Consider the following 17,720-nt stretch of genomic DNA (forward strand, 5'->3'; position numbering starts at 1 on the left):
ATGCATAAAGAGAAGGAGAACTGAACAAGACAACTCAGAACAAGCATCTTTGGCCAATGAGAAAATGTAAACCTCTAAGGAGACCTGGTTGAGTACAGGAAAAATGTATTAGCATAAAGAATTGGAGGGTCTTTCTTGGTGGTGCTCATGTTTGTTCTGAAATGATTTAGTCTAGCCTGTATTGAGGTTTTGAGAGTTTTTTTTTAAGTAGAATTCTAAATGTTGTGGGTTCTTCCAAGCTTTCAAGGACTATAATTGAGATCTTCATGGTTTTGGAGGATCATCTTTCGCTTCATCTTCACGATTTCTGTGGTGCCACAAACTGCCTTCAGAAAAAGCAAGTAGAGAAATAATGAGGTTAGCACATTGCCAGATGTTCAAATATGTGAACTCCAAAGAGAGCAAAGAGTCTGTTAGGAGACAGACTGGTTTGTTCCTATTGTACCAACCATCTCAGAATCATCAAGAAAACCAACTGACACTACGTGAGCCAAAGACAAATGGGATGAATTCTCAGAACCTGATAATCTGTGGAATAGCTATCAACTCCATCTGAATCTTCAGAAACACTCTCAAAACACTATGGTTTCTTAGGGAATCAAACCAGTTAGACTGTACCTGAGAAAATACAGCTTGGTCCAAGAGATTCTCTCCTGGCATCTGTGCAAATTCTTAGTTCCTCAAAAACAAACTGCTACCCCCTGTACCTTTTTCCCCATGATCACTATTGCTATATCTCTCAAGCTTCCAGGTTGTCTAGGCCCCAAATTTAGGCGAAACCGTGTACATCAGAATTGACACAACTGGCAACTCTAAAAGAACCTTCTTTTGAATCCCACTGATATCATGCTTAGGCCAGATTCTGAGGCAGGAAAGGATGGAACTAAAATTCAAACAGTGAAACATATAGAAATTTTGCATTTCTGGGGACTGACTGTAACAGATAGGGACAAAAGTGTTTAGATAGGTCATATATCCTCTTCCTAACCCTTAGGAATAGGTCAAGCAAAAAAATCACTGCCTGTTTGCATTTTTCTTTTCAGCTGTATACATCATGGAGACCACACAGGTTCTGCCCCATCAGTGACCATATCACTTTCTAGCTTGGCATTAGCTAAGGCTGGCTAAGGGGACCTCCATCATCGTCATGCCTGTGAACATTTCTAATGAGGGCTTCAGGTCCCTGGGCAGTAGCCAGGCTGCTGGGGAAATCTTCATGACCCCTATGCCTGTGGGGAAGACTTACAAATAAAACCCTGGACTCCTTGGCCTGATTTAGGCTTGTCTTCCTCTTCTAGTTGCTTCTTCCCCAATTTGGGGAACTTAATTTTCAACCTGAGGCTTCTACTGTCAGTGTATGAAGATTTTTCCTGGGAAACCACAGCAAGAGGAAGGTCAAAATGTTAGTTGCCTAGCATTCAGAAATAATTCCCAGAGGCCTGCCAAGGTGGTGAACAAGGCTGGCTGCAGAAAGTAGGCAGGGCTGCTTTCTATCCAGGTGGTCACTGGTCACATACCCTAGGAAAGCAATTGATCTTTCCCAAGAGCCTACTCAGACCAGGTGCCTTGATAGCATTAAGAAATGCTCATGTCATATAAGCCTGAAGACAACCTTGCAAAGTTGCTATTATCATACTGATATGAGAAATGAGGAAGCAGAAGCTCAGAGAGGTTAAATATTTCACCTGAAGTCATGTGGGTAGGGATTAGAAAGGTGAAATCGCTAGGGTCACTGCTAGCTCATATGGCTCTGCATGAATTAGAAAAAACATTCCTTCCTTCAGACAGGTAGTTTGGTGAGCTCCTACTCACCCCCTTGGCCCAGTACCTTCCTATATGAAAAGCCCTGCCTCCCAGGCCACCTGCTTTCCTGTCTGGAATGGAAAGAGTTTCTCTAAACATAGTTCTTAATTATAAATGTGGGATGTGGGTCTCTGCTGTGCAGACCATGCAGGCTCTGTAATTCCAGCTTGGCCTCCCAGTTTCTTACTCCTGTCAAAGTGTGCTTGTTTTACTACTGGACTCAATAAAACATAATTTTGAGGTTAACTTTGTTATCAGAAAGTCCAGCCAAACACATTTCAAGAAGCTTTGGGATCATCTTCCTTTCAGGATTATTTATATATCTGATCCCCTCCGTTAGAAGAGTATAAACCCATCCTCCTCATTTTCCTGTTCTTCATCTGGTTCTGATCCTGGCTATGTACATTAGCCTTTAGAATTACAGTTTAGAAGCAATCCCAAAGAAGGGCCCAGGACTTTCCCCTCAGCCAAAGCCTTGTAAGCCTAATTAAAAATTGACTCTCATTCTGCTTTTCCCCACTGAAGTGGATCTGAATCTTCTGTGGCCTTAAGGTGGCAAGTTTGGTGTCAAGTGAATGAGCAACATCTTCCTGGATTTTTTTCAATCCACTCTGCCCTTCTTTAGAGCCTCACTTCCTCATCTCTATGGAAATACTGGAGCACAGAAAAGAGATTATGGCCCAGGCCAGGCAGATTCACATATCAAGTGGGCCCTGAGGACATGGACTGTGTTTGTCTCATTTCTCTCAATATCCAGCCCATTTGCCTAGCTCAGGAGCTTGGTGAGAGAGCCGAACTGGGCAATAATAGAAGGGGATGCAATAAGAATTTGCTTTCTTTTCTGCCTAACAGTATGTTTTCCTTCCCCAGAGGGCTGCAAAGGGCCTTGGAAAGTGCTTGGGTCATCAGCAAAGGCACATGAGAAAGTTGTTGAATCCTTTAATACCTCAGTTTGTATGTGCCTTTTTCTCTGAAAGGATAGCCTGATTGTTGCACTAGTCCAGATATGCCTGTATGGCTTGCTCACATGCATATAACTGGTGAGTGAAGCCAGAAAACAGGTATGATGAGTAGGGGTACCATAGATTCCAACAGGTTGAAATGAATAATTCTATGGTGGGGAATTTTCAAAAAGGAGTAATTTACCTAGTGATAGGTGGACATCATTTTGAGTCATTTGACTTATGAAATGGAACTATTTTTCAACTTTAGGAAAACAGAGTTGTTCAAAAATGACAGCATCCCTATAGCTATATTGTAGCCACTGCTGTCATGCTTTATTTTCTTTTAAGCCTCATACCTGGTTGGTAGGGGAAGGCACTAAGAGAGCCTACTAACCTCCCAGAGGGGAAGAGACAGGAAATAGCAGGGAGAGGTACTATTTGAAAGATTTAACCACCAGTACAGCCTGGGCACCAACCATTTAGAACAGATGTTGGCTGTAAACAACTGGTATGGCCATACTGGTATGACCAGATAAAGTTCAGTCCTGACAGCAGGTACTGAGCAGGGAGGGGAAATTTGTAGCCAAGAGAACAACACAGAAAAAAAAACAATGTTGCTTATTCGTTCTTTCTTTTTTTTTTTTTATTGGTCTTGGTAACTTATTCTTTCTTGATCCTCTCTGGGTCTTCTTTCTAGTTATTTTCCCATGGTCACCTAAGTTTTCAGTGTGTTTTCTGTCTTTTCCTGTCAACCTATGTTGAGGAGATAAGGGGAGGGAGGAAACTACATAAAGCTGCAGCTGAAAGCCACCATCAGACCCCTCTTCTATATCATTCACTGTGTCTTGGCCCACACTGGAAGGTAAGGCACTAAGAATCTTGCTTCCCCTTTATTTCCCAATCCCCAGCTCACACACCTCTGGAACAAGGATTGGATTCATCCAGTAGATCTCAGATAGCTTTTCAAACTCCTTATTGATGGCATCCAGGGTGGTTTGTAGTATGGCCTCATCCTTCACATTTCTTAGCTGGTATAGACAGGAAAAAGAGAGCGTCAATGCCTAGCACCTTTGTAGACTCTTGCTCTCTCCCCTACTCCCAGTCCTTGCTAGTGACCAAGAGACCACAGGGTGCCAACTTGTATTTCCTTTGGCCCATAGCCAGCTCTTTTCTTTCTCAATAGGGAGATACAGAAAACAACCAGATAGTGGGTCTCTCCTTGGGGCTGAGCATGCTCACAGTTTGGCAAGCAGAGAGGCCTTCTGACTAGTGTCAATTAACATTGAGTTCTACCCCTACAGCTTAGGGTCCAAGATAAGGATTGAGGATTGATCTCAAATCCCTGGAGACATCCCAGTGTACCCCTAAATAACAGCTACCAAGTTTTGAGCACATATGTATGCCAGGCACTATGCAGACATAATTTCATTCAGTCTTCCCAATAACCTTACGATACCTTACAAGGCACTGTTGTACTCATTCCACTGGTGAGAAAAGAGACTCAAAGAAGTTTAGTGCTCAAGATCACATAGCTAGACAGAGCCCAGATCTGTTTAACTCTATAGCCTGCCATCTATACAACACTGTTCCAGAAAGGACCTATGGAGTGGCCAGATTCTGGGGAGAATATTTATTACACACACACTGTAATTTAAAGGCTGTTTTGTGAAGCAAGGAGAGAGCTAGAGAGAGACTGACTCAACTTTTCCCTTCCTGGAAAAGTGGGTCTTGCCTCCCCAGGCTGTGATTTAGTCCCTCGCTACTCACTCTTAACTAAGTAACTAAGCAACAAGTTCTGGACAGCTTCAGTTACAGGTTCAGGAAACAAAGCTTAAGTGTTCCTTAGTAACCCTTAGCACCCATCAGATGAACTCTGTACAGACCATGGGAGACTTAAAAATGGATTCTTTGGGGACCATCTCCAACTCAGAAGAACCAAATTCTAGACCAGCAACAAAGGTGAGATAATTCATGTTCCAGTAAGTAATGAGCTGAGAGAACAGATGCATGCTGAGGCCACCTAACCTGGCCTCATCTCTACCCCCTGGCATGAGCTCTATTTTCAGTCTGGCACTTAGGTGGCTTCTTACTGTACATGGGCACTTGCTGCTCCTGCCATACGTTGAGCCTTTCTGGCTATTAGAAATGGGTGGCAGATGAATGGGAGGGAGTGGGGTATGAGGTTATGGTCAGTCAAGATGGGATATTGAGGGAGAAATAAGTCAGTGCTGACAAATCTCTTTTCTTTACAACTAATGATTTAGGACAACACAGAGTGTCCCAGATGCACAGGACATATGTGTGCCAAATAAGGGAAGTGAGAGTTACTGAATGGAATTCACTTCATCATAAATCTACATCCCTTTGCTAACACTCAGCATCTTACTGCTGTCCTTCTTCAAGGGGAAGAATAACAACCGAATGAAACAAGCATTATTTCCATCCCACCTCTGTGACAGCCTTTCTGGGAATACATGATCATTCCTAGCTGCTGTCTGCCTCCTGGCCTCATCTGGATATGTGTATATTATGGGGGGTCCTCACCAGGTCCTATGGGGTAGGAGCCTTCTCAAGTGTGGTATGTGCTCAAGCTGGATTGTTGGCTGACACAAACCAATTTTCAGGCCACAGGCCTCAAGAAAGCCTGAGTGGCAACAAGAGACTAAACTCTCATACTTCCTGCTGCAAGGCCATTGAACTCTCCCTATATATAGAAGGTACTTGTGTTGCTGTTGTCTAAAGCTGAAAGACTTTAGCTTGGGGCTCATATGCTGGGACAGCCTGGCCTGATTGCCTTGGCCACTCTGCCTCCTGTGCTGTGTGCCAATTAAATGTGCAAATGAAAAGAAGAAATGGATGATCTTCTTACAATATCAACACTTTGAAGAAGCCCCTCTTCAAATAAGCCTTAATTAGATGAGAGGCAATCACAACACCTGCCTCAGTGCCTAAGCAGTCATCCCCAAAGCAGGGTCATCATGATTAGTCACTTCATTAGAGCACATTCACCAAGTGTGCCTGTGGGCTTTGCATCCTGGGAAACATGCAACTAGTCTTGTAGCCCCCAAATGGAGCCTCAGTCCATCCTCCCTAGCACTAATAAAAGCTACCATCTATCAAGCTGCTACTATGTGCTAGGCACTGATAGGTATATAATAGTTTGTTTAATCCTCACAACAAACTGGAGAGATTGGGATTATAATTTATATTTTGTAGATATGGAAACTAAGACCCAGAGTGGTGAAGTTACTTCACACAGCTAGTATTATGGGTTGGATTATGTACCCCCTTTAGAAAAAAAAAATATATATATATATACACACATACATACATATATTGAGGACCTAATCCCCAGTACCTCAGAATGTGACCTTATTTGGAAATAGGGTCATTGCAGATATAATTAGTTGTTAAATTGAGGTCATACTGGATAGGATAGGCCCCAATCCAATATGACTGGTGTCCTTATAAGAAGATGGCCATGTGAAGACAGAGACACAGGGAAAACATCATGTAAAGATAGAGGATTCAAGTGATACATTTACAAGCCAAGGAACCCCTAGAAGCTAGGAAGAGGTAAGGAAGGATTCTTTTACAGGTTTCAGAGGGAGCATGGCCCTGCTGACACCTTGATTTTGGACTTCTAGCTTCCAGAACTGTGAGATAGTACATTTCTGTTGTTTAGATTCACCAGTTCTTGGTATTTTGTTATGGCAGCCTTAGGAAACTAATAAAGCTAGTAAGTGGCAGATTTGGATTTGGGATTTCCCCAAATTTTCCCACTATTCCATACCACCTTCTCACATGGTGAAAGAGGTATGTAGAAACTTGGGAGATACAGAGCAGCTTAAAAGAGCTCACTCTTTTCTACTGCAGCTGTATCAGGTATGATGACACCCTACTTTTGATTGGTCTGGTCTGGACCCAGGAGACATTTGCCAAAGGAGAGGTTGAGACTTTCTTTCAAGGGTATGGTAGTCCCTATGGATTAGCATAACCCTTGAAGTGATACAATCAACAATAATCCTGGGTGACACAGTAGGACTGTCAGGCAAGTACCTGGCCAAAATGCTCCCACATGTCTCCAGTGCTCTAGAAACAAGCACAGACTGTGACCATCTTCAGATGGGATATTTTGCCCACCCATTCTCCAACCCCTGCACTCACCAAGTTTTCATCCAGGAAAGCTTTGGTGTCATCATAGAGCCTTTTAAGACTAAATGTAACATCTACTGCATCATTTCTGCTTATAGTCTGAGAGGAGAAGGAAAGAAAAGAAAGGAAGGGAAAGGACAAAGACAGAGGAGTTGTTGGTTAGTAAGTATGCAGCTGGCTTCTCCATGGGAAGGTAGGAGCAAGCTAGTAGGATGTGGCTATAGGTGAAAAAGTAATATTCAAAATATAGCACAACTAGTACAGCATAGGAACCAACCAATCAGAACCAATGCCAGCTGTCAACTACTGGTACAGTTGTATTGGTGTGTCCTATGAAGTGGCACAGCACAAGTTGGCTTTTGGCATTATTGATTGGTCACAGTGGGTATGGGAAAATAGGAAATATGCGAACCACAGAGTAAATTTGAAGTTACTTCTTGTCCCTAGGCTAAAACCACCTTTCTCATGACAGGTGGAGCTAGGCCCTACCATCTCTCTTCTTGGAGCTCCAGGCCTCTTCCAGCTAAGATCAAGCCCCGACCCTATTGTATTTCTCCTAGCACTAAAGTTACTTTTTAAAAGCATTACTTAAATCTTCTGGCAGTGGATAAAGTCATGGGATGGCACATTTAATATTAAGTGTCCTTCCTGATCTAGACTCTTCTTTCAGAGGGAAAGCAAGGCACCCAGGTGCTCCAGTTCCAATGACAGATGTCACTTTATCAGGTTATACAGGGATCCACCTGGTATGAGGAAGAGCCAAGGCCAAGTTTCTTTCTATTCATTGTCCATTTCTCCCCCTGACGCTGGTGTGGTGGATGGCTACCAAGAAGAGGGCTAGCTCTCAGGTTGATAATGTCTGCTGGGGGATTTCCCCCAGTAGCTACTTGGACCTGTAACAAGTCAAGGGATGCCTGCCTTCCTGTCTACTCTATCCATCAGTTTCCTGCCATATCATTTGCCCAGTTTTTCCATTTAGCCTCTCGCTCCCCTTTCTTCCCTTCTATTGCTTTTCCTATGTGGTTTGACTGCTTTCCTTCATCTGTCCCTTCTCCCCTTACCTTAATTGGAGTACAGGAAGTTGCACCTGCCTCATTGCCACTGTCTTGGCCATAAAATACATCATTCAGGATGTTAGCACTGGCATTCACAGAATCCATGAGGACAGACACATGCTGGTGGACCTTGCTCAGGTCATTAAGTCTGTAATAAATAAAGGGCAGATAGATGAATTAGAATTCTGAAGGACTTCTGGCCTGGGGTGCTGATGAGGGTTGGGATAAGGTCTGAAATGAAAGCCATGGATTCCTGACTTGGACTTCTTATCCCCTTCTGTTGTTTCTGCTCTTCTTTAGGTAGCCACCTAAGCTGTAAAGCACTTTTACTCTTCTCTAGGTATTTACCTTTATCCATCCATCCATCCTTGTCTCACTTGAATTTAGATATTGGGAACTTGGGGAGGGTAGGAGTCTAGAATAGAGGAGGGCAGCAGACTTTAGGAACTCCAAGGCCCTCCTGATATTTAAGGGAAAGGATAAACATTCTTAGTCCTGTTGGATCAGGGGCAGCAGGAGGAAATCCAAATTCATCTCTCGGCCTAATGGGAAATGTGCAAGCTGGCTTATTGCTGAGCACAAAGAATTTTTCCTGCTAGGATTGTCAGGGTCGTCAGAGCTCTAGGCACAACTCCTTTCTGAGGCCAGGCTCCCCAGTAGCCAATAGACACAAACTGGCTTCATCTCCATATCCGTCCTTGGGATTCCCAGCCCTGTATGTAGGCCATTCATCTTACCTGCTGATGAGATTTTCTGCAAGCTGAGCTAAATGCTGTATCTGGGCATACTCTTCATCAGAGAGGCTATGTTGAGATTCCTGGGAGTCCAGCTGGGGTTGAGGGGAAGCTTGAATTTCAGTATGCTTGCATTCCCACATTTTCATTGAGTTCTCAAAGTCCTGGAAATAAATACAGTGGCAGATCCTAATGATTGCTGTATTTAAGAGGGCATGTGACAGATCTGTCTGTGAGTCTTATGTTTGTCAATGTGTAGGTAAAGTGGGTAAAGGGGAAAGAGGGCCCCCAGGACCCCATATACCAATCTATACACTTATACATCTATCCATCATTTTATTCAATGTCTCTTTTGGACTCGGCACTTTTAGATTTTGTTGTCGTATGCTGGGTCTTGGGATACCATGCTTGGATCAGACAGATGCCTGCCTTCCAGAAGCTCCTTTATGAGGGCATCATGACTGATAAAATAGTGGAGCACCTTTCATGTTCTCTCCTTTGCCAAATCTCGGCAATATGTTGTGATGTAGTTTAAAATCAGAATATATCTAATTTAATTTTGAATCATGCTTCTATCATTTACTAGTTGTGTGACTGTTAGCAAATTATTTAACTTCCCTGGTCCTCATTTTCCTCATCTGTAAAATGGGGATAAGTGTGTCCATCTTATAGGACTGTTGGGAGGACCTACAGGAGAGAAATGTGAAGTGCCTAGCACAAAGTAGGCAGTTTTTTTTTTTTTATTATTTCTTTTTTTTCAGAAAACCCTAAACCACAAGAAAAGTAGGCAGTTTTTAAGTGGACTTCCTCACCCCTCTTTATTGCTGTTTCTTTGGACTGTTCACAGGTCAGAGTGCAAGATAGCCTCCAAGCACTGAACATCTGATCAATAATGGTTTCTTTCTAAGCTTTAGCTGAAATGGATGACATTTATGAATGCAGAATTTTAAGGAAACTTACAGGAACCTAAAGACCATATTCAACACAGAATCCGTTGTTGAAGGAGATTTTCCTATAACCACCTGAGGCCTCTGGCTCTCTGTGTAGTGGGAGAAGGAGGTGTCCTTATAGTGGTTTGCGAATGTCAGTATATATCAGAATGTCTTGAGGCACTTGTTTACAAATGCAGATTCCTGGGAACTCATCCCCATTCTGTTAAGTGGATCTGGTGTGGGGCCCAGGAATGTGCATTTATAACCAGCACCTCAGGTGACTCTGATGCGAGGGGCGTGCAGACCTCTCTTTGAGGAATTCCGCTTGACTGGAAGTTTTCAGTACTTAAGTGACAGCTATGGATCAGACAATGTAGGAGCCCATGATGAGCCTTTCCCCTCTTACCCGATTTCTTGTCAGCATCTGCACAGCATTCTTGTATCTAATCTTGATAAGACCTGGCTTCTGAACCCAGGCTTCCCCATCCACTTGCACTGGGATACCTTCTTCACCATCAATGGTTATCATCACCTCATGGCACTGCCAGAGAAGATGAGGGAGAATGGGAGAGAAAAATGATGCAACTACTATAGACCAATCTGATAATCTGACAGTTAAAGACTGAATGTCTTTCTGAAGTATCACTGGCAAGGATGTGAATCAAATTATCCCAGGGAGAAACACCTGTTTCCTATGGGCTTTTTTCTCCATCAGTCCCTGCCACCTCTGTCTCTAACTCCAGGAAACACCTTGCTGCCCACTAGATAACCTGCTCCCTCTACTCCAGCACTCTTATAGCCAGTTAATTCTTGGGACTCCTCCACAGCCTGGGCTGCAGCCAAAAAAGTCAGCACCTTCCTCATGCCCACCCAGCCCCTGCCTACCTGGGCGATGCGATGATGATGCAGGTTGATGATTCGGGACATTGCCATCTGCACAGAACCAAAGATTGCCACCACCTCCAGCTTCCCATCATCTATTGCAGGAGCCTCATATTCCTGAGGAGAAAGAATTGTGTCACACTTCCCACACTTGAGAAACCATACTTTGTCTATAACAAGCAGGTATACTTTGAAGGCTCTTAGCAAGAATTTTTCTAGCTCAAGAAGAGTGGAAAACTGCACTATTAAAGGGGGAAAAGATAAGGTCAGGAAGCCAATCTGGAAAGGAATACTGAGATAACAACTCTTAGCCCCCTTGGATATCACAACTTTTAGCCAGTTCCCTCCTTGTCCAATCCAGCATCATAAATCCTCAAGGCCAGTTTTATTGGCCTCATGGCCTTCTTGGATGAGCTCAGAGGTCATGGGTCAATCTCCCAGAGGATTTTATTAACAGATTCCTTGGATAAAAAAGCATGGCCTAGGTAGCCTTTAAAGGATCTGTCAGGCCTAAGGAGTGGAAAATTCAAAGCCTAGGCAACACCTAAGTGTTGACCTAATCTTGAAGTCTTTGGTTGATTTTTGTGCTCTGAGATAGTAGTTGCCTAAGAAACTGATCATTTGGCTGCTGCTAATAAAGGTTTCCAGCCCATATCCTCTTCCCTAGATGTCCACTTCCCCATCCAGATAACCCAACACTCCTTTCTGAGAGACCTCAGTAGGATCATGGCTTTTTCCCTCCCTGTTATTTGTTCCACACTCACTGTTGTTGCTGTGTTGCTTCCCCAGAAGTTGATGCCTCCAGCATAGCTAGTAATGTTGAGCACTACAATGCCTTGTAGGTTTGGCAAGGAGATGGTTTCTCCATCACACTGAAAGAAAAGAGTAGCTCTCGTTGGCTAGATCTTCATGTGCCGATATAAAGGGACATTTACAAAGACGGGGAAGGAGCTCTGTCTTTTCTTCATGCTATCATTTTCTTATCCCTAAAATGGAAATCTATCTCCATGCCTTCCTCCTGTGAGGTGTGAGTGAGGATCACATAGTTAAAGCTCAGGAAGAACCAAGAACATAGGTAAAAGTTGATTTCCAAGGCCATGAAATTCCCTTTCTCCATGCCCAGGAAGGGCCACCCCCTTTTCCACTAACCTCCAGGTACACACGTTCTTCCAGTTTCCTGTAAGAGTGCTGCAGAAGTTCCTTGCCTCCCAGAAGGCCATACCACATCTTGTTCTTAAGGCGGCTACTATGGGGAGATAAGGGTAAAGAAAGATAGTCTGAGAGTGAATAATATAAAGATAAATGGATGGGGAAGACAGGAAAGGAAACCATCTTTTTTTTTAAGTGCCTTCTTATATAGAGAGGGGTCATGCTGAATGGTTTCAAGAGGACACAATACCAGTTACATTATCCTAGGGGCTGCTAGGATAGTGTAACTGGTATTCTCATGCAAATACTTACATAAATGGGTTCCTGGACCCAACTGAAGCCTCAGTATCGTATCAGTAGATAAATTTGCCACTTCTCCTTGCTACTGATATTGGTCCAGACTTGGAAGAAACATGCCATAATCAGAAAGCAATGCTCATAAAAAGCTGTGAGCATAGCTGGCTGATACAAACCAGCTACCCTGGCAGTGTCACTCCAGGAGCACAAGATTTTAGCTACTTGGAATCAATTTCATTTGAAACATCTGATGCTTAGACTAATTTTTTTGAAGCAGCAACTTTTCTGGTAAATTGGAGGGCTTTTCCAAACACCAGACTTGTATATTAAATACTTAATTCAGTACCATAGAACAGAACTAAACTTAGTAGAGAGATTTTAGAAGAAGATCCAGTGGAGAAAAATATGAGATAGGTAAGGATATTAGGAAACTTGGGGTGGAGGTGGGAAGGACAGGGTCATGCTGACAATAGGATCTCTCACAAATACAGGTGGGGAGTATACAATCACTAGAAAGGCTGGATATAGTTTACTATGGACTTGTAAAGTAGAACCATGGAAATGAACCACCATAGGGAATAAGATTTGAAATGTAAGAAGTCTAGCACAAAATTATTTAGACTCTGTTTAAAACCATAAGTTCTTTGGGCACCTTAGTTTCCTCATCCATAAAAACAGGGATTTAATTATATGGAAATACAAAACATCTAGAACAACCAAAACAATTCTAAACAAAGAATAAAGTTGAAAGACTTTCATCTCCCAATTTCAAAAATTACTATAAAGCTAAAGTTATCAAGAAAGTGTGATACTTGCATAGGATAGACACATAAATCAATGGAATGGAATTGAGAGTCCAGAAATAAACCCTTATATTTGTGGTAAATTGATTTTCAACAAAGGTACCAACACAATTCACTAGGGAAAGGATAGCTTTTGTAAAACATGGTACTGGGATAATTGAATATCCATATGTAAAAAAGATAAACTTAGATCCTTGCCTCACATCATACATAAAAGTTAACTCAAAGTAGATCATAGAATTAAATGTAAGTGCTAAAACAATAAAAATTTTAGAAAAAAACTTAGTAGCAAATTGTTAAGCCCTTGAGTTAGGGAAAGATTTCTTAGATATGGCACCAAAATTGTGGTTTATAAAGAAAAAAATTGATCAATTGGACTTCAGCAAAATTCAACTTTTGTACTTCAAAGGATACCACTAAGAAGATGAAAAGACAAGTAACAGACTGGGAGAAAAGTTTTGCAAATAACATATCTGATAAAGTCACCAAGTACCTGTTCCTCAGCCCAGGGCTACGCTGAGAAAGAAGTTCTAGTGGCAGGGGGAAGGGTAGGGTGGGGGTGGCATGCATCTTTTTACTTGTAGTTCCAATTTACCACAAGAACTCTGAGGCCGCCTTAGGTCTTATCTATAGTACAAAAGTACCAGAAGGAGCCAAGCAGGCCAACACTGGATGGGGTAAAATCAGTGAGTTCAGGGGAACCAGGTTAGGTACACTAGGAGTCAACAGGGCGATCTTTGATGCTCTGCAGCCCTGCCAAGCAAAAGCAGATCTGAAGCCACTCCTAAGATCTGGTTAGGTTCTGAAAGACAGAACAAAGATGAACAATTTGCTGAACGGAGTCAATATGTAATCTGTTTTTAATAATAGTAACACAGGTAGCTGTGTTTACACAGCAATCCACAGGTCTAGACTATGAAGGCAGTTCAGGATGCCAGTGCAGTCATCACAGACCAGCCCAACATTTGGAGCAAGCTGTCCCAGTAGGCTAGTCTTGGCACGAATGCATTTCCCTTCCAAAGCATCTCTTTCTGTTGCTTGTCTGAGAGGGAATGTAGGAATACATATGTGTATTGTGATTGTGTGTTTGCATGTAGGGAGGGGAATTTCTTTTCCTTACTTGTATTGTCCTGGGTGTTCATTTCTTCTGGTGTTGAAATCCAGAGAAATTTTAGCATCCAGTCCAATTCCAAAGTAGTTGTTCATGACACATTTTTCTTTGAAGCATCTGAAATTAGCCAAAGAAAAGGACAAACATTGGTGCAGGAAAGAAGTGCCGCTATCATTGGGCATGCAAATAAATCCACATGATGGAATATCACAGAGGGAAGGCCTCCTCCACATTAGACATAAACCATAAGGTTCTTGAGAAGCACATGTAGGTGTCCTATTGTGATAACAACTAGCTTGCTAACTGTAAGAGAGAGCGCCCAGTCAGTTGAGAAGCTTCAGTGGGATTAGGACTCATAGTAAAAAACCTACATTCATAATCTTAGTCATCTTTGAAGGCTTCATATATGAGTGGCCTGCATTTTTTTCTACATATAATAAAGGGAAGTAGAGTAATTGGCTTATTCCCATAAAGAACTTTTGAGTATCCCAGATACAAATGTGTCATGAGAGTTAAGCAGGGGTCCTCAAACTTTTTAAACAGGGGGCCAGTTCACTGTCCCTCAGATCGTTGGAGGGATGGACTATAGTTTAAAAAAAACTGTGAACAAATTCCTATGCACATTGCACATATCTTATTGTGAAGTAAAAAAAAAAAAAATACGGGCAAAAATATCCGCATGTGGCCTGCGGGTCGTAGTTTGAGGACACCTGGAGTTAAGTCTGCACTACTGCTTTCAGTGATGTCTGACATCAAAGGGCAAAGTCACTGAGCATTTTGGGGGAAGGACTGATAAAAGATGGCAGATATGTACACAACAAAAAAAAGTCAAGCCATTTTTTAAGTCTCCCACATCCATCTACAGTGTCAACATCAAAATCAGCAGTGTGCTAGAGCCGGTTTGTGCTAGTTATGTAAACTGATTATGCACATCTCTTTCCAACTTTGCATCTAAGGGCATTATATTAGTAGCTTAAAATAGGCCATGGTGGGAGTGTTTACATCAGAAATAAATCAGGAGGCAGAGCAAGATGGCAGACGAATAACACCGCCAGACAGAGTGTCTCTGCAGAAAAGACAGATTCTAGCAGAAATTAGAGGAAAGAAGCAAGAAGACGAGCACACAGCGGACAAGGGCCGGAAGGAGGGGTACCTGAGACCCCGGGAGACTCTACGGGAGGAGGCTGCGGAGGAGAACTGGAGGCTGAGACCACCGGAGCAGCCAGGAGACCAGCGGCAAGGGTAGGTGGATTTGCTCTTTCCCCTCCCCTGCATTTGGGACTGCTGGTGGACTCCCCAGCGGGTGGAGAGACCTGCGGACACCAGCCCAGAGACCGCTGCCGCCAGCCAGCGGTGAGACTGTGGCAGAATTGGCACCAGGTCCCCAACTTCCTCCGGGCACCTCCGTGTGCACAGACCCGAGCCTCGCGGCAAGCGCCATATGGCCTCCTCCTCCTCTCCGCAGACCCTACCCGCAGCTGCCCAGAGAGACAATACAGCCACCAGCCAGAGGCACCTCCAGGGAACAGGACCTTCCATTTTGGGACCCTACAGCTGACTCGGGAACTCAGACTGTGGCTCCCTACCCGCCCGCCCTCCCAGGTGCTGCTGGCACGGTGTTCCCAGGAGAACGGTGCCAACTCAGAGGCTGAGAGACATAGACCAAGCTTGGGTTCCCTGTGGGTGAATTGGGACCGGAAATCCACTCCCTGGAGGGGATACAGTTTGAACTCTGGGACCCAGAGGTCGGACCTGCAGACCAGATCCCCTACACCGAGGGCTAGCATTGCCTGGGGCACAGAAGGGTTATAGGTGAACAGCCTACTGAGGTGTGACTGCCTCCAGGGGCGGATCAGCATCCTAGAGGGCAACCCTTCTCCCAGGAGGAGGCCGTGCGCCCAACCCAGGTGGCGTTCCTGTGCAGGGAACCCCCCCGCCGGCATCACAGTCCGGGGAGGCCTGGTGGCTTGTGGTCTGGCCTGCTGGCAGAGGCCCAGGAGTAGCTGTGGAGTTGGGGAGGGTGGAAAGAAGCAAGGCTTGCTCCAGACTGCGGGTCTCAGACAGCCCCAACCCCACAACCAGAATTTCTGGCTGAGTGGGACCATTCCAGCCCCGCCCAGACAGCTTTCCCTGGAAGCAGAGAACAGAACTTTGACCCCTGCTAACAGCCTGAGGGCAGGCTTACCCAACCCAGCTCCGCCAAGAACAAGAGCTGATAACAGGACACAAAATCAACAGCATAGCGTGTTCCTCCAAGCAAACGCCACATACTGACAGGGACGGCATCTTGCACAGCCTTTTCACGGCACCCACTGACTCAATATACAGGGAGTGGTCCAATTTCACCCAAAGACACCACCTAACGCCTCAGAAACTAAACAAGGTGTGTGAATACCCAAACAATAACTTAAGGAAACAAAAAAGAACTGATCGACATGGGAAGAAATCAGCGAAAGAACTCAGGAAACATGAAGAACCAAACGGAAAACACACCACCAAAGAGGAGTACCAGCCCCCTAGAAACGGACACCAACCAAAATCAGGCAACAAATATGACAGAAGAGGAATTTCGTATGTGGATCATAAGAACACTCACCCAGCTGCAACAACAACTCAATAACCAACACAAAGAAACCACAAAAAGCCTCCAGGATATGGGAAAAGAAATAGGCACAATGAAGAAAAGTGTAACCGAATTCCTGGAAATGAAGAATCAATTCAAGGAACTACAAAATACAGTGGAAAGTCTCAAGAAGAGGGTAGATCAAACAGAAGAAAGACTCTCAGAGCGTGAAGATAACATCCTCCAATTAAATAAATCAGTCACAGAAATAGAGCAGAGAAAAAAGAGAAAAGAGCAAAGCCTACAATTGCTGTGGGATTATGTGAAGAAACCTAATGTGAGGGTCATAGGGTTAACCAGAAGGGGAAGAAGACAACACTCAAGGGTAGCACAAGCTGTTTGAAGATATAATGGAGGAAAATTTCCGAGGACTTGCTCTAAATCTTGATATACAAGTTCAAGAAGCTCAGAGGACTCCTGGGAGATTCAACGCAAACAGGAAGACATCATGACATGCAGTCATCAGACTGACCAAAGTATCAACTAAAGAGGCCCTTCTAAGAGCTGTAAGACAAAAGAAGCAAGTAACATACAAGGGAAAGCCAATTCGAATAACATCAGACTTCTCTAATGAGACTTTACAAGCAAGGAGAGACTGAGGCCCCATTCTCACTCTTTTGAAACAAAATAATGCCCAGCCTAGAATATTATTCCCTGCAAAACTAAGCTTCATATATGAAGGAGAAATAAAAACATTCTCAGACAAGCAAAGGCTCAGAGAATTCACCAAGACAAGACCAGCCCTACAAGAAGTACTTAAAACAGCGTTATGCACGGAACATCATAATAATAACCCACGAATATAAAAACAACCAAAACCCAAAGATATTAAAGGCCAGATATTACAATGGCTCAAGACAGAAATCATAGCAACAACATACAACCCAACAGAATGATCAGTAATCTGCCTTACCTATCAGTTCTCTCAAAAATGTGAATGGCTTAAACTCTCCACTCAAGAGACATACGCTGGCTGAATGGATAAGAAAATACAGGCCAAGTCTATGCTGTCTTCAGGAAACACATCTAAACTGCAAGGATGCATATAGACTAAAAATAAAAGAGTGGAGATCAATATTCCAAGCAAATAGAAGCCAAAAGAAGGCTGGTGTGGAAGGTCTAATTTCAGACGATTTAGTTTTTAAAGCAACAAAAGTAGTGAAAGACAAAGAGGGTGATTATATAATGGTGAAGGGCACAGTTCAACAAGAAGAGATAACAATTTTAAATAT

At 43.5% G+C, this 17,720-nt stretch overlaps 1 protein-coding gene across 1 annotated transcript in view; it reads right to left on the reverse strand.

The window, feature by feature from the left end:
* Positions 1-264: 264 nt before the first annotated feature.
* Positions 265-17,720, reverse strand: part of DGKK (diacylglycerol kinase kappa) — a 121,715-nt gene continuing 104,259 nt past the window's right edge. The window contains exons 17-27 of the mRNA XM_075999186.1: positions 13,875-13,982; positions 11,655-11,751; positions 11,270-11,377; positions 10,509-10,622; positions 10,030-10,164; positions 8,695-8,855; positions 7,964-8,105; positions 6,915-7,001; positions 3,665-3,775; positions 1,243-1,370; positions 265-322 (exon numbers count right to left, since the gene is read on the reverse strand). Of these exons, the coding sequence (XP_075855301.1) occupies positions 265-322; positions 1,243-1,370; positions 3,665-3,775; positions 6,915-7,001; positions 7,964-8,105; positions 8,695-8,855; positions 10,030-10,164; positions 10,509-10,622; positions 11,270-11,377; positions 11,655-11,751; positions 13,875-13,982 (1,249 nt within the window). The remainder of the gene's footprint in view (positions 323-1,242; positions 1,371-3,664; positions 3,776-6,914; positions 7,002-7,963; positions 8,106-8,694; positions 8,856-10,029; positions 10,165-10,508; positions 10,623-11,269; positions 11,378-11,654; positions 11,752-13,874; positions 13,983-17,720) is intronic.

This window comes from Microcebus murinus, chromosome X (genome assembly GCF_040939455.1).
Source record: "Microcebus murinus isolate Inina chromosome X, M.murinus_Inina_mat1.0, whole genome shotgun sequence".
Classification (NCBI taxonomy): Eukaryota; Metazoa; Chordata; class Mammalia; order Primates; family Cheirogaleidae; genus Microcebus; species Microcebus murinus.